We start from the raw sequence: 19947 nt of genomic DNA on the forward strand, positions 1-19947 counted from the left end.
TAGTGATTTTTTGCAACTAAGTGTTTAATAAATAAAATTTGCTGTACGATTTCTTACATAAACAATATTTCAAAATCTGCTTTTATATAAAGGCTTCCAGAAACGTTACACAACGCTGCCTGAAGTCTTAAACGTATTTTACTGAGTTATAAAAAATAGAATTATGTGTATGTAAAAAAATGGCGCTACAACCTTTTTAGCCCTGGGCCTCAGAATTCTGTACCTGTTTCGTGATCATTTGTAAATCTAATAGTCAAGTAGGTGATCAGCCTTCTGTGCCTGACACACGCCGTCGACTTTTTGTGTCTAAGGCAAGCCGGTTTCCTCACGATGTTTTCCTTCACCGTTCGAGCGAATGTTTAATGCGCACATAGAAAGAAAGTACATTGGCACACAGCCGGGGATCGAACCTACGACCTCAGTCGGATGCGAGTCGCACGCTGAAGCCACTAGGCCAACACTGCTCGAATTATGTGTATTATGAACCCTATATTATCAAAATTATTTGTAGAATAAGTCTATAGATTAAAATTACATACATCGTATAACAATATTTCCATCTAATTCCGTACTTATCCCAAGCTGTTTCACCTGTCACTGCCATGTTTGCTGTCAGTGTCAGTCATTGTAAGCCTAATTATTGTGATACAGATACAAAATTACATTACTTCCTTGGTTTAAAGTCTAAATTTATATACGTTCAATAGTGATAAATATGTTGTAGTTTTATTAATTACTTACACTAAAATTTAAACACATTTCCCATAGTTACTAAAGTACATTTTATATCGTAAATTATATTTGTTTACGCATAATTTTAACAAAGAATCTTATAACCATTAAATTGAAATACAATTAACAAAAATACTGCTGAAATCTTCTCTAAGTAAGTTTTTAAATACAAACTTATGGGTTCCCGTAAACAAACCCTCAAATAACGCTCACGATTCCTCCTAAAACATAATAGGGCCCATCTAATCCTAATTTGTAGGAGGATTTCATCCGAGATCGAATTCATTATGGGTCGCGGCCGGAACACATTTGGTCAGCTCGAGCGTAGACTGAAAATTATATGGTCGATTGGTTTAAGTCTTTTTAAACTAGAATAATCCTTCATTATAATATATTAGTACCAGCGATTTCATCCGTGTTGTAATTTTACGCTGTCTGATAAAAATATTTGTATATTTTTTTCTTCTAATTTGTTTAGTTTTAGATATTTCATTAATTAAAGTTATGTATGAAAAACTGTAAAAGCTATAACTAATTTAATTTAGTATATATATAAAATCCTCGTGTCACAATGTTGATTCCCATACTCCTCCGAAACGGTTCGACCGATTCTTATGAAATATTTATGCATATTCAGTAAGTCTGAGAATCGGCTACTATCCTTCAAACCCCTAAGTGATAAGGGATGTCCACCCCAACATTTTTGTTTTTACTTTTTAGCCAATTTTTTTGTTTTTATTTTTTTATGACACAACATACAAAAATACATACCCCTATTTTTTAAATGTTTCCTATCAATAATATACATGGCAAAAGGACGTTTGCCGGGTCAGCTAGTATATATATATATATAGATAATCAATGGCGCTACAACCTTTCTAGGTCTGGGCCTCAGATTCTGTATCTGTTTCATGATCATTTGTTAATCCAATAGGCAAGTGATAAGCCTTCAGTGCCTGACGCACGCCGTTGACTTTTTGGGTCTAAGACAAGCCAGTTTCCTCACAATGCTTTCCTTCACCGTTCGAGGGAATGTTAAATGCGCACATAGAAAGAACATACATTGGTGCACTGCCGGGTATTGAACCTACGACCTCAGGGTACCACGCTGAAGCCACTAGGCCAACACTGCTTATAATATAGTATATATATGACTTGCTTTAAATATGATTAATATGTAGTAAAAAAACATAAGCATAAATAATTTAATTTCCCAATACACTCTTTTATTTTTTAGATATATAAATCTTCTGTTTATAGTTTATTCCTCGTAAACGGCTCGACCGCTTTAGATGAATGTTCAAGCAGTCAAGAATGGTTCAGATTATTTACAACTAGATATTATTTTGTAGTCTATCGCTTTACAAATTGATATAAAGTTAATATATTGAAACGCATTTTGTTTTTATAAAATTATCACTCAAGTCTAGACGCTGGCTAAACATAAATACAATAAATATTTCTAATTAGACCTGACATAAATTGTACAACACGACTGTACCATAATTTCGAGCTGGTGCAAAATTTTTCTAAGTTTACCCGTTTCACTTTAATACAGAAGCGAATTTGAATTTTTCAGCCGTTACCTGCGTCTATAAATCAGCTAAAGTCGTCCTAAGCTCTGTGGAATCGAGCGCCGAAAGTTTAAAATTCAAATTACACACGACCTCTCATATAACGTATCATTTTAACACTGTGCCACAGACTACAATCGTACACGATTTTTAACATATTCTATAGAAATACTGTAATCTATATAAAATATATATCTCTATAATATAATAGAGCAGAGTTGGCCTAGTGGCTTAAACGTGTGACTCTCATTCCTGAGGTCGTAGGTTCGATCCTCGACTGGACTTTTTGCTTAAATTTAAGGCCCAATCCCAGCACGAATTGCTGTCAGTGTCACGGGCTGGACTGCGGTGCGCAGTGGAGAACTGGAGCACTGAGACGCGCCAGCCTCTAATAACAATTAGTTATGTAAAACATTAAATTAATGAATTTTGTTTATATGAAATGGATTACTTGGCTTGCGATAAAATATATCTTGTAAATTTCAAACGGAAACCGGATTGCCGTAAACCCAAAGAGTCGACGGCATGTGTCAGGCACAGGAGGCCGATCACCAACTTGCCTATTTTATTGACAAATAACCATGATATAGATACCATCTGCCTAAAAGATTGTAGTTGTTGTTGTATTTTTTTAATATCTATTATAAACATCAACGATGGTCACAAGGTGCGGACTGCAGACTGTCCAAAATGGCTCTGCCAGCTGTGAACCCGCAACTGACAAAGCAGCTTCTAAACCTAAATAGAAGCAATCTCAAAACAATGATAGGGACAATTACGAGCCACTGTCTCCTTAATAAACATCTTTATGTCCTAGGCGCGACAGACTGTTGTGCAGAGGCTGTTTCAGCGCAGAGGAATCAGTCACCCACGTAGTCCTGGAATGCGAGGCTGTTACTAAACAACGTGCAGAAATCCTCGGAACAGTGAGGTCGCTCCGTGAAGCCTGCGAAGCACCCAGGAGGCTTCTGTGCTTTTGGAAGGAGTTAGGCTGGCTTAGTTAGCCAGGACCTATTGAGCGTCTAAGTGCGGAAACTGAGTTCACACATACATACATACATATATATTATAATATTATAGAGTTTGTGTGGTTGTTTGCGCTGAACTGCTGGTTTAAAGTGATAAATACTTTTTGTATTTGGTAGTACATTTGTCGAGGAAGTATAACATGACGCAACCTCCAAATAACCACAGTAACCGCTAGCAAGTCATAAAATGGTTATGCTTAGTAATAAATGCCTGTTAAAATAAACCAATTGTTATATAGCCTTAAAGAAGTAATTTTATATATAAGGATCCTATGTATTGTGAGCAGTGTTGACCTAGTGGCTTCAGCGTGCCACTCTCATCCCTAAGGTCGTAGGTTCGATCCCCGGCTGTGCACCAATGGATTTTCTTTCAATATGCGCATTTAACATTCGCTCGAACGGTGAAGGAAAACATCGCGAGGAAACGGGCGTGCCTTAAGACCAAATAGTCGACGGCGTGTGTCATGCACAGAAGGCTGATCACCTACTTGCATTATTCGATTTACAAATGATCATGAAACAGATACAGAAATCTGAGGCCCAGACAATACAGGCTAAAACAGGTTGTAGCGCCATTGATTTTTTTATGAGACATTGTATGTATTATACTAACCAGGCTCCAGAAGATAAACGACTCCTTATATGGAAATTGTATTCGTTTTTACAACAAACTCCCAAGTGAAATTAGAGAATTATCACTCAATAAATTAAAAGCTAGAAGCTAAAAAGAGAGAGCTTTTTATTAATTTAACGAATATTTTAATGATCCGAATCCTTAGGCTTGATTTTCTCCAGTTCAAACAATTTGTATGACTCAAAACTTATTATATAATATATGTTGCTTCATTTACAATACAAACTGGTTAGGTTAGGTTAAGTTAGTGGGAACGTTTAAGAAACTCATTAAACGTTTCGTTCACTCACTTGTCTGACGGAACTTAAGCGACTTGATTGAATATCGACATTTAATTAACTCTCTAGAGATTCAATTAACTCTCTGTAATTACTTTCCTGCTACATATATAACACCATTAAAAAGAGTGGCGGAAAGTTTCGGAAATGCCCTTGACTTGCGAAATGATAGTAAGTATAAATTTATAATTAATTTTATAACTAACTACTTTTCTGACATTCATAAGTGTAGGTGTTTTGAAAGTTATTTTGACTTTGAGTTATGTTTGAATTTCTAGATGGTCCTTTGTGGACATTTAGTCCTATCAGTGTCCCCGTGGTGACTCCTACTACAACTTTATAACGATTTAAGTTTTATGGCTCACCACCTTTCAAGCTTGAGAAAATAGTCGGTATGCTACATATCTCTTCATGGTGCGGTATCTAACTTAAGTTATTTTTTTATTTAGAATTTATAGGTTAGAATGTTTGATTTCCTAGAACAGTTTCACATATACAAACATGACAGCAGCACGATAGACAAGTACACCTAATACTAATATTACAAAATACATGGCCCTGGAAAAGTATATCAAATGTATATATATGTCATAAACAGGTCAACATCAATGTTAGCTTCAAGTTAAGACTGAAAAGGACAAAACCATTTGAACTAGTGAATTAGTCTTAGTGCACGATTGCATTAAGTGCCAAACAGTGAGGGAAAAAATAGAACAGAAGAACAGAGTGTCTTATGTTAAATATCCATATTAGTAAATTAAGGACTTAAATTACTTATTAGTATTAAGTTAGGCTAGATCGAAATGTTCTATGATGTCTTACTCAAACTCAAAATAACTTTATTTAGATAGGTAAACAAGTACAAGTTACCTTAAGTATGAACGTTAACAGAAAAGATGTTAAGTTGATTTTAATTTTACATTTACAGCCAGTTCTCAAATCATGGGCGTAGAACGGAAGAGAAGAACTGGCAATAAACTCTCCGCCACTCTTTTAATCGCCAAGTTTTTGTTTTACACAACGTTTGTAAGGAGGAGGAGGAGTTGTTTTTATTATTATTAATTACATCTGAAGTAATTAATAAAAATAAAAACAAAGATTTGTGCTTAATCAGCAGTAGGCATGGTGAAACAGGAGCACGCACTTACATTCACGTATATAGTAAATAGATAAGGTATAATTAATGAGTAACTTACAGAAATGACGTACTATTTATTGGATAATTTAATGACAGGGAAGGATCTACCTTACCTACCTAGGCTTAGGCTGCCGCCCAGGGCCCCGTGAGTGCAAAGGGCTCCTAGACTCACTAAAAACTATAGGCGATATTTTAAATTTAAAAAAAAATATCTGAAATTTTATAAAGTGCCATCATAAGGTTCGAATGCTTGAGATCAACCCATGTGCGGTGCGCGTCTATCGAACGGAACTGGGAAATTCTCGTTGCTTGTTTTCGGTCGGTGTATTTTCCCCATAATAGCCCCACAAATTATGGGGAGTTAGGTTAGGTTAGGGGGTTTAATGAACCTAGATAATAATACTAGCTATGTAGTTGAAGTCATTTCTGAATGGATATCGACAAAGATTATATATGATGCGTGCTGATAAAGGCGACAGAGCCTAAGAGCGGGCGAGACTGGAAACCCGAGCGCAATTCCAAATATTTCTATAAAAAATACTGTTTCAGGAAATATAGGAATTTCAAGAAGTGTCGCTAGATGGAACCTGTATCAACAGTACTAGCGCCATCTAATTGACGCTATAATTACTATCAACGACAATTACAACCGCACAAAACGTTTGATACAACCATAAAAATTTTGTTTTAGTAATATCTGATATCGATAATAGATGGCAGTGTTTTCAACAATTAAAATGGAAATATATTTTCAGCCTACACTTCAGCATATAACAATAAAAAATAAAACTTTCCTCAAGAACTAAATTTCATTAATTTGTATTACATTATTATTACTTATCATATATTATTTTTGTGTGATTTGTTAATTCTGTATAGCGCTTGAATTAAATTTTCCGAAAACCTTTAGTACATTTCCGCGATTTTTCAGCGTAAATTACTACAGTAAAACTGCAGAAATTAATTATTTATAATCTTTAGAGATTAAACATATATACATAAACCAAAATCTACTGGAGTTTTTTCAAATTGCAAAAGTGGAAAAACTCAACAGCCCACTACAGACGGGTTAGTTCAAATTTAAACTATTAATTGTTAAATTAAATATACAAATAAAATGTACATGAATGTAATGACGTCACATCATTCAAAGTTAGGTAAAGGGTCGAATACGGAGCTGCGCACTAGATGCCGCATCGCTGCGACACTTTGAACCTTCGGCTGTTCTAGTGCGCTCGTATTTTACCGCGTTTATTTTGGATCCTACTTCCCATAGACAATAAAGGACGACATTAAGGTACGCTAATATTTTAAATTATTTTATCGACATTCCAATTTTCATATAAATAAATACCGTCATTTAAATTAATTATCTCTTTCATTTTTAATTAATTATAATCAAATTAATTAATAATAAATTGCAAATAGATAAAATAGAGTTATAGCCACCTGTAAAAGGAGGCCTTTGCCCAAGAGGGGTCCATATCCACACTAACATTTTACTTCTAACATTTAGGTATAAGTAAATACGAACAACATTTGTAATTTAAACTAAGATGGAAATAAAACAAGGCTTTATTATTATATCGCAAATAACTGTATTGGCCAGTGTTACATAATAGCTGACGTCGATAGAGCAGCTGTTTAAGGTCAAAATTATTGATAGGGTTGTCAACGGATTAGCTGTTATACGCGTCCTTTGTAACTACAGATGTTTTAACAGATTTCATTGACATAGAAAAACTTTTATTTGCTTATAACTTTTATAATTACGCCGTAGTAAGTGTATATATATATACTTAGTAGATATATATACATAGTATTGTTTGTAAACGTATTTGTTGTTTTTTTTAATACACAGTTAAATCAAGTAGAAAGTATATATATATATATATATATATATATAAGGATTTAGGAATTTTTCGGCAAGCGGGCTGGAGGCTCATCTGATGTTACGTAAATAAAATGTCAAAGTGATACCGCCCATGGACACTCACATTGCCAGAAGGCTCGCAAGTGCGTTGCTGGCTTTTTAAAAATCAGTGTGCACTTCTCTTGAAGGATTCTAAATGAGATTGGGTCAGAAATACTTTAGTGGTCCTTTAGGATACCTTTCTTATACGTGAATAGTTATTGCTTTTAATTGAATATAAAATATTCTCCTGGCTCGGAATCGTCCAATAATAGTTTGGGTCTTTACAAACAAAAACAATTTATAAGCAACAACCAAAAAACAGCAGGTTTCACTAGCCACACTGTTATTGTAAGCAAAACAATTGTTATTTTTAACCGATTTCAAAAAGAGGAGTTTTGCAATTTTACTTGATAAACTACTCTATGAGTTGATATATTTAGCCTCCAAAAAATGACGTACACTACAACAGGTATGTTGCCACTTGACTTTTTTATTTTCTAAAGTAAAAATAAAATGGTACCTCCGTTTTTAAATCAGATAAGTGACAACCCTACGTGAGTTAGTGACCGCAACCGTTGCATCGACGTGTACGGTTTTAGTAAAAACTAAAACACATTTTGAATAACAATTAACCTTTACATGCACTTGTAACCGTTAAAGTTAAAAATGACAGTTATTCCTTAACGTAATTGCGTCGTATTAAGCAATATTCTCGCTATTATAGAGAAATAATATACAATTTTATAGGCCAACAACGCATTTGTTGACAAAATGCGTCACCATGGACACGGTACCCTCCGTTAGGCGGCCAACAAGCTCTTAAAAAAATATATTTTTTACAGTATGATAGTATAAATTATTTTTTATTATTATATGTAAACCTTTCACCGCATTTCAAAAACACCACAGTTAGGTGAAACGAAGTAAATAAAGAATGCAAAATTTAATATAATTTTTAAAAGGCAACTGTGTACGGTTCTAATTAGATTAGTAGACCTACATACACCAAAGGTAGTTACCACAGTAAGAAGTCTGTAGAGATTTATTTCACAATTAAAAATTTAATTATCTATTTTAAAAATGAAACCTGCCAGATCCTTTTTATTAAAATGTAAAATTAACACATGTCTGACATTTTAATGTGATTTAACATGGGAATGGGTTTATTAAAATATAATTACTTTAAAAAACATAGAAATTATCGATCAGAAATTATTAATATGTCTGGCATTTTCAATGTAATTTATTTTTTAAAAGTAAATTATTATAAAATAAGTCACCAAACCTTTTTATTAAAAACATAATAACTAACTAAAACTATATAACAATTAATGAATTAGATAATATTATCTGGCATTAATGTATATATTTTTCTGACCACGAATGTTTACAATTGACGGCTGCGTCTTCAATTGTTGAACGAACGTAGGTCGCGTTGGTAGTGTCGCCTGAAACAAAATATTACAATTTGTCCTAACGAAAAGTAATTAACGGAAAGTATCCAATTGTGTGGTTTAACTCCGGTATATCAGGTGAGTAACTTGTAATAACTCGTTCATTTAAATATTTAACATACTGTAATATATATAATATACGTAATAAATTTTGTCATTTTTTTAAAACAATAAATCCTTTATTCGAAATGAATGTACGCAAGCTGGATGAATAACAAAATACTGCACAACCATATCAAACCCGTATGTAATTAAAAAAAATATTAAAATCAATAAAATTAGATATAATGTCATAATATGTGTGACATTTTGTCTAAAATTATTTAGTAAACCTTACCTTTCTTAACACAATAATTTTTAAATCAAAACGACCATTAAAATGTTTACAGAATTAACAATAATATGAGAGAGAGAATGCGTGTAGGGTGTGGGTGTGTATTTGTGTGTGTGTGGAACTGAAGCTTGTGTGGTACCTAATTTAGTGACATTACGTTTCAAAGTGTTTTAAGGATATTGAAAAAGTCGCAGTCTAATAAAATTAGTTGTTAGAAATCACCGATAGTAATTATTACTAATTAATAATATACTAATGTAATAAATCATATTACTTTAGTATATTATTGTTTATTAGTGAAATCGAAAAATATATATCTGTTTGAGTAACATATATTTAAAATAGCACATAGCAAAAGCGTAGAATCTAGGCCAAACTAACACGTTCCCAAATTCATTTACCTATTTTTCGTAACAATTTTATAACATTTACAACGACACTGGCAGTTAACTGGGTCAAAGATAATCCGCCCGCGCATTGCTGTGTCGCCGACCTATATTTTAGTTTTCATTATAATTATTGACCTACTCGTTTATGGTAAATACCACCCACATGGTCATTTCAAGTTTTACATATAATGGCCTTCAAAACCCAAACAATAAGTCGCGTGGGCAGGTAGAAGCCTACTGATTGACCACTGTTAGCGATATTGTTTTATTAGTGAAATAGAAAAATAATTATTCATAGTATATTATAAAATCAAAACTTTATACAAAATTATACACGTCATGTGAAAACTTATCAGATATACTATTTCTATTTTGCGGTGGTCCCAAGAAAATTCCGGTTTCCTGTTCCCGTATCCCGTTTTCAAAAAATCACACGAATATTATTACGCTCAATCAACGTTTGCGATTCTATTTTGAATAACGATTAATAATAAATTTACGAAGTTAATATATAAGCTATGTAAAAACGACGAAAATGAAAACTACTTTGGAATGTCTTTACGGAATGTTTTTACGATTATATTATTAAAGATTCTTTAGAAGTGTTTATAACAATGGTATTGATAAACGTTGTCAGAAAAGTTAATGCAGGACAAATATAGATTTGAAGAATTTTACCCAATTAAATTTTCGTGTACCTACAGCAATGAAATTTATGTAAAATCAGTTTATTTTATTATTTATTAAAGATGAAAATTTAAGATTGCGTAGCAATGTAATTTTCGTTATATTTTAAATACAATATGAATGAATGTATATCAGTTTAGATGTTAAACATGCTTTGTGTAAGGTAATAATATTATTAAATGCCTCAAAATAATTGCCCAACACATTATATCTATCACTCAAACGGCCATTACAAAGAAAAAATTAGGTAAGTTGTATAACAATCCAGACTGAATCCTTACTAAAGTGAAGTCAAACGTCATCTACACTTATTTTAAGCCCGAAACAAACAATACTTCAAAACATGGAGTCATAGCTACTGTTAATATTTATTGCATATGAGCCTTACTGAAGATAGCAAGCAATAAGGTGGTACTCAGTATAAAATACAATAACGAAAATGATTAAGTAACTTAGGAACAAATCTTATAATAAGCGTCTGAAAACACTCGACCTTACTGATTCAGGCAGAAGGCGATAAAGACTATAAAATCCTAACTGGCCACTATAATGTTCCAATAATTGAGAAGCTCTTTATTTTAAGTGAAAATACACATATGAGGGGTAGTTCTTTAAAACTGAAGAACACTCAATATAACACAAATTCCCTAAAGAACTTTCTTCCAAACCGAGTAGTGGCCGACTGGAATAGGCTTCCGGAAAGTTTAATTAGTGCACCCTCTTTGAACACTTTTTCCAAATCTCCAAATACGCGCGCATGAATATAAAGCTGATAGTGTGTTTATGTATATAATAATAATTGAATTTATAAATCAACTTGACGTATTTTAAAATCCTCGCTTTCTTTAAATACTTAAAAACCTAGCACTAATGTAGCACCAGCACTTTAACATTTCACTTTTATTGTTACACTTTACTGAAACTACACTAGCTTCGTGAACAATGCTTTAAGTTCGGAAGAATCGAAGGCTGTTAATACGCAGAAATGTTTTAAACTGTTTTAGGGATATGAAACATTTAGTTTATCTGTATTATGTTTTATTTAGACAGGTCAAACTGAGTATTCGTTGTCGTGCATCGAAATTAGCACCGCTATTATTCGAAACAATGGCTGTAACACAATGTTTTATTTTAAATAGGTCGTATTTGGTTACAACTATTCACAGGTATTATGTTGCCCGTTAAAGAGGCGGCACTTATCTCACAGATGTTGTAATATACAGTTTCTAAACAAATGTTTGGTAATAGGAATATATGAACACAGTTCAGTGAAATCTGGCGATGTTTTAACATAAATTTAACGTTATGTGTGTTTTAAAAGTTGTTCAAGACTATCCCTTTGTAGTCTACAAAGCTATTTAACATATTTTAGTATGAAAGTTTCTATATAGATATCTAGACCCATTAATTTAGTCTTGTCGTAAGCCTAGGATTTTCGGTAAGGTTTTTTTTTTAAATGTAGTAGATGGAGGATTGTGTTCAAAAATTTCAATGGAAGATTTATTCGACAACGTGTTTTTGTCACAATGGCGACTTTATCAAAATGATTGCACAAAGTCGGCCACGGCCAACGTGTATCGTAACATTGATAGTCTATTGGCTATGATCCAAACATAATGGACATATTCAACGATTTGATTGATCGTTACATCAAACCGGAAAATTGATGCTGTGTTCCCAAAATATTTCAATTACGATATCATAAATAAACGTATTTGATTTTTTTATCCAACCTTCTCCATCCCATCCTCGCCATTTCGAGCGGTTTTAAGTCACTTTCTGCCGTGCATCACCTTTTCCTGGAACCTGCTGCCAGTAGACGTAATTCCAAACTTATACGACTTAGAGCCCTTTAAGAAAAGAGCGTACCATATCCTGAAAGATCGGTAACATACCCGTTAGACCCGGCTTTGCAGTTGTACGGCGTCGGTGGTTAGGTTAGCTGCTCGTTTGTCTAATATAAAAAATCACGAGGACAAGGAATATATGTGCTTACAATTTGTTTACGAAAATGAGAAAAATATTACGTCAATAAGATTTATGTAACAAAACTGATTATATCATTTAAACGGGACTGAACCCTTATTTCAGTTACCTGTCGCTGGGTCCCAAAGAGTCCAGGATATCGAATTGTGGAATTGTTTTAAAAATTCACACGATTATTATAACGCTCAATAATTTAAAATAAAGTCGAGTTTTTTTACAAGTGGTATAAATGCTAGGTACTGTATAAAGAGTAATTTTCAACAATTATTTCTAATTAATTGTCATCATCAGCTGTAGTAGCTGTCATGATGTCCTGTTTTGAGTAAAAAACAGATCACTAACCATTACACGGGCTGTTAATGGAAGTATTTATAAATGTTTGTTCTCATATGTCAGTGGTGTACATACTTCTTTTAATTTATTAAATTTGAAGCATTAATATCATATTAACAAAAACAGCTTCGCAAATATGTATTTTAGAACAAATTTGATTACTCTAAAATATGTATATAGAGGTCGCGGAATTTTTAGAAGTTTTAATGTTTTCTGCATTTTTATTTTAGTAATTCCGTCATAAAAGATTTTTAAGTGCATACATTTGCCTAAAAAGGAATATTTTTCTTATTTCTCAATAGTATAGGCCATATTTGTTTAATTGGACAGGTGGATCACTAACCTGTTTTGATTTATTTATAACTGATATATGACTGATTTATGACATAAATGTGACTTTTAAAACACTTTTGTTATTGTTTCAGAATGACTTCACCGGCGATAAGTAAATCACCTGAAAAGCAAAAGTCAGAGAGCAAGTCTCCATCACATGCTTCCATCAACACTCAACCTATAGGAAATACATCCTCAGAGCCGCCACGGGCCGATCCTTTTAGTTGCTTACGAATTTTCAAACTTGCAGGTCTAATGATGAAACAAGGATGTTAATGCGTGGTACCTAGCAAATGTAGCATGTTGGAGATAGCTTATTTTTTTAAGTATTATCTACCGCAAAGTGAAATATCTAATTAAAAATATCATTCTTAGGATACGATACATTGAGATATAGGGAATGAAGATATTTTTCGAATTTATTTCATTATAAAAGCTAGTATTAGTATTTCTCCTCAAACCGTTTGTAGTCGTACTATATGCATTGGTTGGTGATCATTATTAACACTGTACTGCCATCAGGACCACTCACGCTGGACAGTCAATAAGTTTCCAAAACTCCGTGAATATTCGGCGAATTTTTTAGTTTTAAAATGTATAAGTGTGTGGAAATAATGCTAACCTAGTAATGGAGAGCACAAGAAGCATATTGTTATACGATGCTCTCAGGTAATTGCAAAAAAAATATTTTAAAATTAAATCATGTTATTGTTTGTAGCTTTAAAGATGTTTTAGAAGCGATGAAAAGTTATAAAATGTAGGCAAATGCCTCATCTTGTAGTTTCTATCTTAGAATGAATCTAAATATGTCGGTTTTAGCATGATTGTTAAAATGTTTATGTTTAATAAACTTTATTAAAATAAGACTCGGATGTTTTACTTTTTAATCTAAGGAAATGAAATAAAAACACGCTATTATGTATTATTTTTTTAATAGTATTGGTAGGTAGGAGGTAAATAACACGCAGGAGTTCTGGGTTTTTGGATAATGGGAAGTAAAGATACAATACTATTTCAATATGTACAAAATATACAATTACTTCTAAACTCTAGCATTTTAAAGTTACAGTAGAAATATGATCACAATATTTTTATTTCCTTACATTTCGACATTAAGAGCTAAGCGGGTGGGACGAAGGGCGCGGCCGTAAGTCTTGCTTCACTTCACTTGCTTTCACTTGAGATCAAATGTGTTACATTTACACTAACCATCACTCGCACTCGCGCCGCGCCTTCGTCCCGCCCCCCTCTAACCTAATCCAAATAAAACAAAACTATATTATACTTCTCACGTAACTACACTTAAAACTATTAAGTCTGCGATAAATTACTAGTTAACATCGTCGAAAATTATAACCGCTACGAACAATGGTGGTTTTCAAATATGGAAAATCTTCTGAAGAACATTACATTTTAGTAATTGACAATAATTTTGCATAGCAAATAATTTCGGATGCAATTATTCATCGGGCAAGGAGATATTTTACATTACGATAAAGATCATTATAGTATAGCTGTAAGTGTCGCCAAAAATAATCACATCACAGTAAAAACTAAAATAATAGTAAATACCGATTTTGATTTGAATAAATATTTCTTTTTATAATTCTCGTGTCGCTTAATTTATACAAGTACCTTACTATCGAGTCTAAATATTGTATTGCTATATTTCAAGTTATTTACATCGAGTTCCTTCATAAGGAGACAAATAAAAGTGTATTCGGGCATCCGTTCATAGATTAAATTATATTTTTAAAATTAATGGACGAAGTGACGAGTTCGTTAGTGTTCTTGGCTAATCGAGAACCGTTTGCGACGGAGAACAAACCATACACCATACACATTTACATATACTAATCGATGAATATACATACGTGGCTGCGCTGTATATCGTTTATATATTATAAAATTACATAAAATATTTGTACTTTAGTTTTTACGCGACGTGACGGGGTCGCAATTTTTCTAACTATGCGATATCCCGACCGAAGCACACGACCCGGGGGAATCGCCCGAGCCGGGGCCACGAGGTCGGGAATATGCAGGCGATGCGTTACGAGAAGTACAATATTGTTTTATTTGAAACTGGGATTTCCAACGTTCAGTAAGAGAGCCTTTAAGGGACCACGTTTGCGACGACTATGGAACGTCGAGAGCAATGTAAAGAATGTTTTTATATGCAAAGTTTCGGATATGAGCTGACCCAAAAAGAAAACCTATATTTATACTACTCTTGGATTTAAATTAAATTAAGAAAATATTTGTAAAGGCGGTTAAAAATTAACAAAAGTTATGGCTAAGTATTAATAGAAAATGATATAAAACCTTATCTAAAAAAAAAAACCGGAAAAAAGTGAAAATATAAAACGTAATCCTAAAAGCTCTCTCTCATAAGATCCCGCATAAGCAACAGCGGTAAATGAGGTGAAACATCGCGAGCGTCACGGTAGCAAAACCTAATTAGTTTCTCACGACAAGACAACGGGCGCGTGCTCGTAAATTTACGTATACGTACATGTCGGTGTACGCGTGCACCCGCCCGATATGTTGTCTCACGATCACAACTTCACTTGCGTACTGTACGTTGGCGCGAGGCGGTTAACGTGGAATGAATTAATCCGAAGGATAACGGCGTGTTACATCCTTCAATAACTTCCAAATAATAGACAGTAGTAACGAAGGAGTAAACATTGTTGACATCTGTCAATATTACTCCTCGGTTAATAGATATCTAGAATTTAAATCGTCCCTATACACTATCGTTATCGGCACACTTTCAATATTTGGATCGGATATTTCGTTGGAATCGTATGAATGTTATCCTGAGAAGGTTAACATTCATACGATAGGCAAAACTAATGAAGACGAACGTTAAAATAAATAATAAACTATAAAAGAATATGAAAACCCGGTGCGAATGTGTAAAGAAAATATCACTACAAGTCTATATTACCGTTAAACTACAAACGATGACAGTATTCGCTAGAAGGCAACGCATGCGCCGCTGTCGTTACTCTACTGCTCGGCTCTATACCTAACTAACCCTACGTTAAAAGTCAGAATCACAGTTTATTTTCCACGTGTTTTATATTTTTAAATTACTTTAAATTAGCCATTTCAAACTTCACCCGAGTCGATTTTGTCTTCAATGAATTCCATCGGTTACTGCTATGACCTTAGTGAATCGAGATTTAGTACGGATAGATCGGTATTTACATGTTTAAATTAGTTTACGCCTACGCTTAAAACAAAATAACAATTTACACTAACAATAAAAATGCTCGATCGCCACTCATCTTCAGCGGAACCCAAATATTTACGAACTTGACTTTGCTTAATATTAGTTTTAATAATAAACTCCGAATAAGGCCGAGCGCAGTCGACCACAACAAAATATTACAAAATGACGTCTTATCTTACACTTAAATACGCTTAACGCTAGGTGAGACTTTACACTTCACTTGCGGATCCGCTAGTCTGTGGCTCAACACTCGACCGATAACTAAACTTTAAAATGAGTTCACAACCTGGATATTATTTACAAGATAATGAATTAAACTGTCACTAGGTCGCGTCGGTTGTTCGAGGGGCCTCCGTCACTATTATGGCGATGACGATCACTCATAGTCACTTTGATGTCTTCAAATCTCCGTTCTCGGCAAAGGGCCGATGGGCCCGCACGGTGCGGGGCGGGGTCAATCCTTAGTTGAATTCGTCTGGTCAGAGTCGTGTTCATCCGATGGCCGTAGCGATAACGATGAGCAGATGCGCTATGTTGGCCACGCGGTGCATCAGGTCCGGTGCGATTCGGTTTAAGTTCTCGTTGGCGAATTCGCACGAAGGGAATATGTGTACGGTATACATGGACTGGAAAAAACAATGTATACAATTAGATTACAGTCATCACGGGAACACCTTGTTTAATATAAGATGATGAAAGAAATGTTACAAAATCATGTAATTCCTTATATAATGTATTCTAAGATTGGTCAGAGATGTGATTAGTGAAATAGACACTTAATTTCCTTTGGCACTCATTCCAATGTCAGTTATATCATTATCAACTACCGGGTTTCCATACTTTTAGCTGCATTCATTTTCAATACATGATATTATATAACTTTAGACAACCACAAAAAATTAAATATTTTTCAATAAAAAGTAGTCGTTTTTAGTAGTCAGTAGCTATAGAACACATGATGTATAAACGGAAGTTGAGTACTGTACTAGCGATATATGGATGTAATGAATACGAAATGAGTTACCTGTTGGTGCCGCGGCGAAGGTGCGACGTTGACAATGCCAGCGGCTTGTTTCCTCTGCAGGTAGGTGATGAAGCCTGCAGACAAGTTGGTCGACTGCTGGAGCACGTCCATGTGATCGCGACCACACGGCAGAGCCAGCAGCATGCAGTGCTCGTTCTCCATCTGCATAAACCAAATGAATAAACGGATTGCCAGCCAAAATATAAAGATAATACATACAGACATAAAATGTCGATTACTCAAAACTAATGAAAAATATATAAAATAATTAGTATTGATGTTTAAATATCGCAAAACAGTACTTATCATAAAAATTGAATTTAACTTAATGTACTAAATAGACTGCCCAACTCCATATGATTGGCCACCATAAACTTTTCTTCTCATATCCTATCCTGATCAATTGTGTAATTCTTGTATGTATTATTTTTCTTTTTTGTATTACTTTAGATTAAGGTTCTATATTTTTTGATATAACATTTGGTTATGCACTTCTTGCACTTTTCTCATTATATTTCTTTTGTTAGTTTTTCCCTTACTTAGGTTAGAAGAGATCGCTTATTACCGATAAGGCCATCCGTTGCCTCCCTTATAATTTTTATGTATTATGTTATCTATGTTTTTTTAATGCAACAAAGTAAATTAAAATAAATAAGAATTTATAAGTAATCTTAATATTACCTTCATCTTCCGATGCACTTGATCCAACTGGGCAGGCTCGAGGCGCATCCTCTGAGCGATACGCAGAAGCGACGTTGCCGCGCCGTCTGCGCTGCGAGATAATGCATCCGCGGCCACGCCCGCACTTCCACCCACGAAGTGCATCTGGACGGCGGCCGAGTCGTTCTTCAGGGCGAGGAGGCCTTGCCACATCACGGGGTAGCGCTGGAGATAAATAATTATTCAAGATCAAATTTTAATTTAATATTGCCTATGATATCAGATGTTAGCTTGTTGCAGCTTAACGTTTCGTTTGATATACATTATTTATTAAGGAACTTTCCAAAATAATAAAAGTTAACTAGCACTAAAAGCTATATAAAAAAAATATACAAAATTATATTTTCTTAATTTCATTAAGTATATTTCCCGCTTTTGACTTGATTATAATTAATGAAACTATTTGTACTCACCCTCAGTAGCATCTGCAGGGAGTCGGCCTCCCTGGGCACCTGGCTGGCATGGGGCGGGCCGGGGGCCGCGGGAGGTGGCAGGGCACTCGGGGGTCGACCGCTGCCGTGCGCCGGCGGAGGGGAGCGCCCGCAGCGGACTGCGTACACTGCACACATAAGACTCATTGTAACACGCTAGTATTATTCTTTAACGGATATAAACGCTATTATACTGAAAAGCTTAAGTTATTTCAATGTAAATTCTGGTTTATATCCACAGAAAATTAATTCAAATTATTTTTACTCGGGTGCACTAAAACAAATAGGATAATTGTCCACGCGATAAAGAACAAATTAACTTGAATACATTAAACCTGGTTACATTATTTTATAGACTTAATTTAATTCAAAGCAACAGCACTACAACACTATATGTGTTGTTTAGAGATTTTTGTGAATATAGCTATTAATAGCTTAAATTTAAAATACATTGTTATTTTTAATAGAATAACCCAAAAATACATACGTATATGCCGGTCAGCAGGTGACGGCGAGTGAGCCGGTCTCGGAACTCTTGCCGAAGGAGGCCGCCGAAGCTCCAGAGGTGGAGTTGGGGCTTCGCTGCCTTCTGCTTCTAGACCACCTCCGCATCTAAACATTAGTTAAGAAGATATATTAGTTATTTTAATAAAATGTGATCACAAGTAAGATTTCATAAAATAAATTAATTTGTCGTTATAATATTCAAATATAAAAACATAATGACTGCTTAAGTCAAAATAAAAATAACTTACACTAATATTATTAGAGGAAATAACAGTTACTTTACAGAGAGTAACATAAGTGATCAGATAGGTGTATTAAAATATTGCAAAAGTATGAAGAAACGACTTTTAAAGGTAGTATGCGAATTTTACATAGACTGTAAAGTCAAAAGAACTTTTAAAAACAAAGCAGCTCTATATTATTTTGAGCTTTTCAACTAAACAGCTATATGAAATAGCTATTATTGGATATATGAACTATTTAAATAATATGTACCTTGGGAATGGCGATGCGCTAGCCCGCATATCTTGTTGGGTCGCGCGGAAATGTTGCTGATACATTTGATAGTGATGTTGGGAGAAATGGGGATACATTCCGTCGCCCTGAAAATAAAATCCTTAAATTTAATATCAAATACGCCATTTTATTAAATGTCAAATCAATTTGAGTAGTAAAATTTGTTTTTTTAGATTAATTTCATAGCTTAATATATTTAATATATCGTAATATTTTATAAATAAAAACGATTGTATGTTTGTAACAAAATCAATAACGGATTTTTCCTCAATACTTAAAATATATAGGACTGGATTCCTGTTCCTTAAATTCTAGTTTAGTTGACAATTTAGGACTGATTTGTCATCTGATAAGTAATTTTTGTGATGATTTTATACAGTTTTAATTGCTAATTAAATAAAGTATACCGATGTTATAGGAGAAGTCTGTTGATGAGCCGGTGGAGGACTTCGAACAAAATCCGCAGACTATCCAAGTGAGCATGAAATGTAGGAATATTTTAAAAAACAATATCCAAGTAAATACGTTTTAAAAGGTGGAATTTTGTTAATAGCTTACCATGTTTACTTGTCCTTGAGGGCTGATTGCTGGCACACTAGTGATTGTTACTCGAGAACCTGAAATTATATTAATATTAATATATCAATGTATGAAAAAAAAAGTGATTTAAAAATACAAATATATTATACCTTT

The 19947-nt window shown here is 33.9% G+C and overlaps 1 protein-coding gene and 1 long non-coding RNA gene across 8 annotated transcripts in view; one reads left to right on the top strand and one right to left on the bottom strand.

Annotated features, from left to right (window-relative positions):
• The first annotated feature begins 6579 nt into the window (after nt 1–6579).
• Nucleotides 6580–13681, top strand: LOC123713126. The gene is made up of 2 exons (XR_006754155.1): nt 6580–6681; nt 12908–13681. It is a non-coding gene; the product is annotated as an uncharacterized LOC123713126 (long non-coding RNA).
• Nucleotides 13682–13730: 49 nt separating this feature from the next.
• Nucleotides 13731–19947, bottom strand: part of LOC123712848 (protein split ends-like) — a 56262-nt gene continuing 50045 nt past the window's right edge. For 4 of the 7 annotated variants that reach the window (XM_045666168.1, XM_045666165.1, XM_045666163.1 and 1 more), the window contains 8 exons: nt 19813–19871; nt 19662–19721; nt 19234–19340; nt 18719–18843; nt 18214–18359; nt 17762–17965; nt 17081–17242; nt 13731–16682 (listed from right to left, as the gene is read on the bottom strand). In XM_045666168.1, the coding sequence (XP_045522124.1) occupies nt 16548–16682; nt 17081–17242; nt 17762–17965; nt 18214–18359; nt 18719–18843; nt 19234–19340; nt 19662–19721; nt 19813–19871 (998 nt within the window). In that variant the 3' untranslated portion in view covers nt 13731–16547. The remainder of the gene's footprint in view (nt 16683–17080; nt 17243–17761; nt 17966–18213; nt 18360–18718; nt 18844–19233; nt 19341–19661; nt 19722–19812; nt 19872–19947) is intronic. The other 3 variants (XM_045666169.1, XM_045666167.1, XM_045666166.1) reach the window with 1 other exon arrangement.

The sequence above is a fragment of the Pieris brassicae genome, chromosome 8 (assembly GCF_905147105.1).
Source record: "Pieris brassicae chromosome 8, ilPieBrab1.1, whole genome shotgun sequence".
NCBI lineage: Eukaryota > Metazoa > Arthropoda > Insecta > Lepidoptera > Pieridae > Pieris > Pieris brassicae.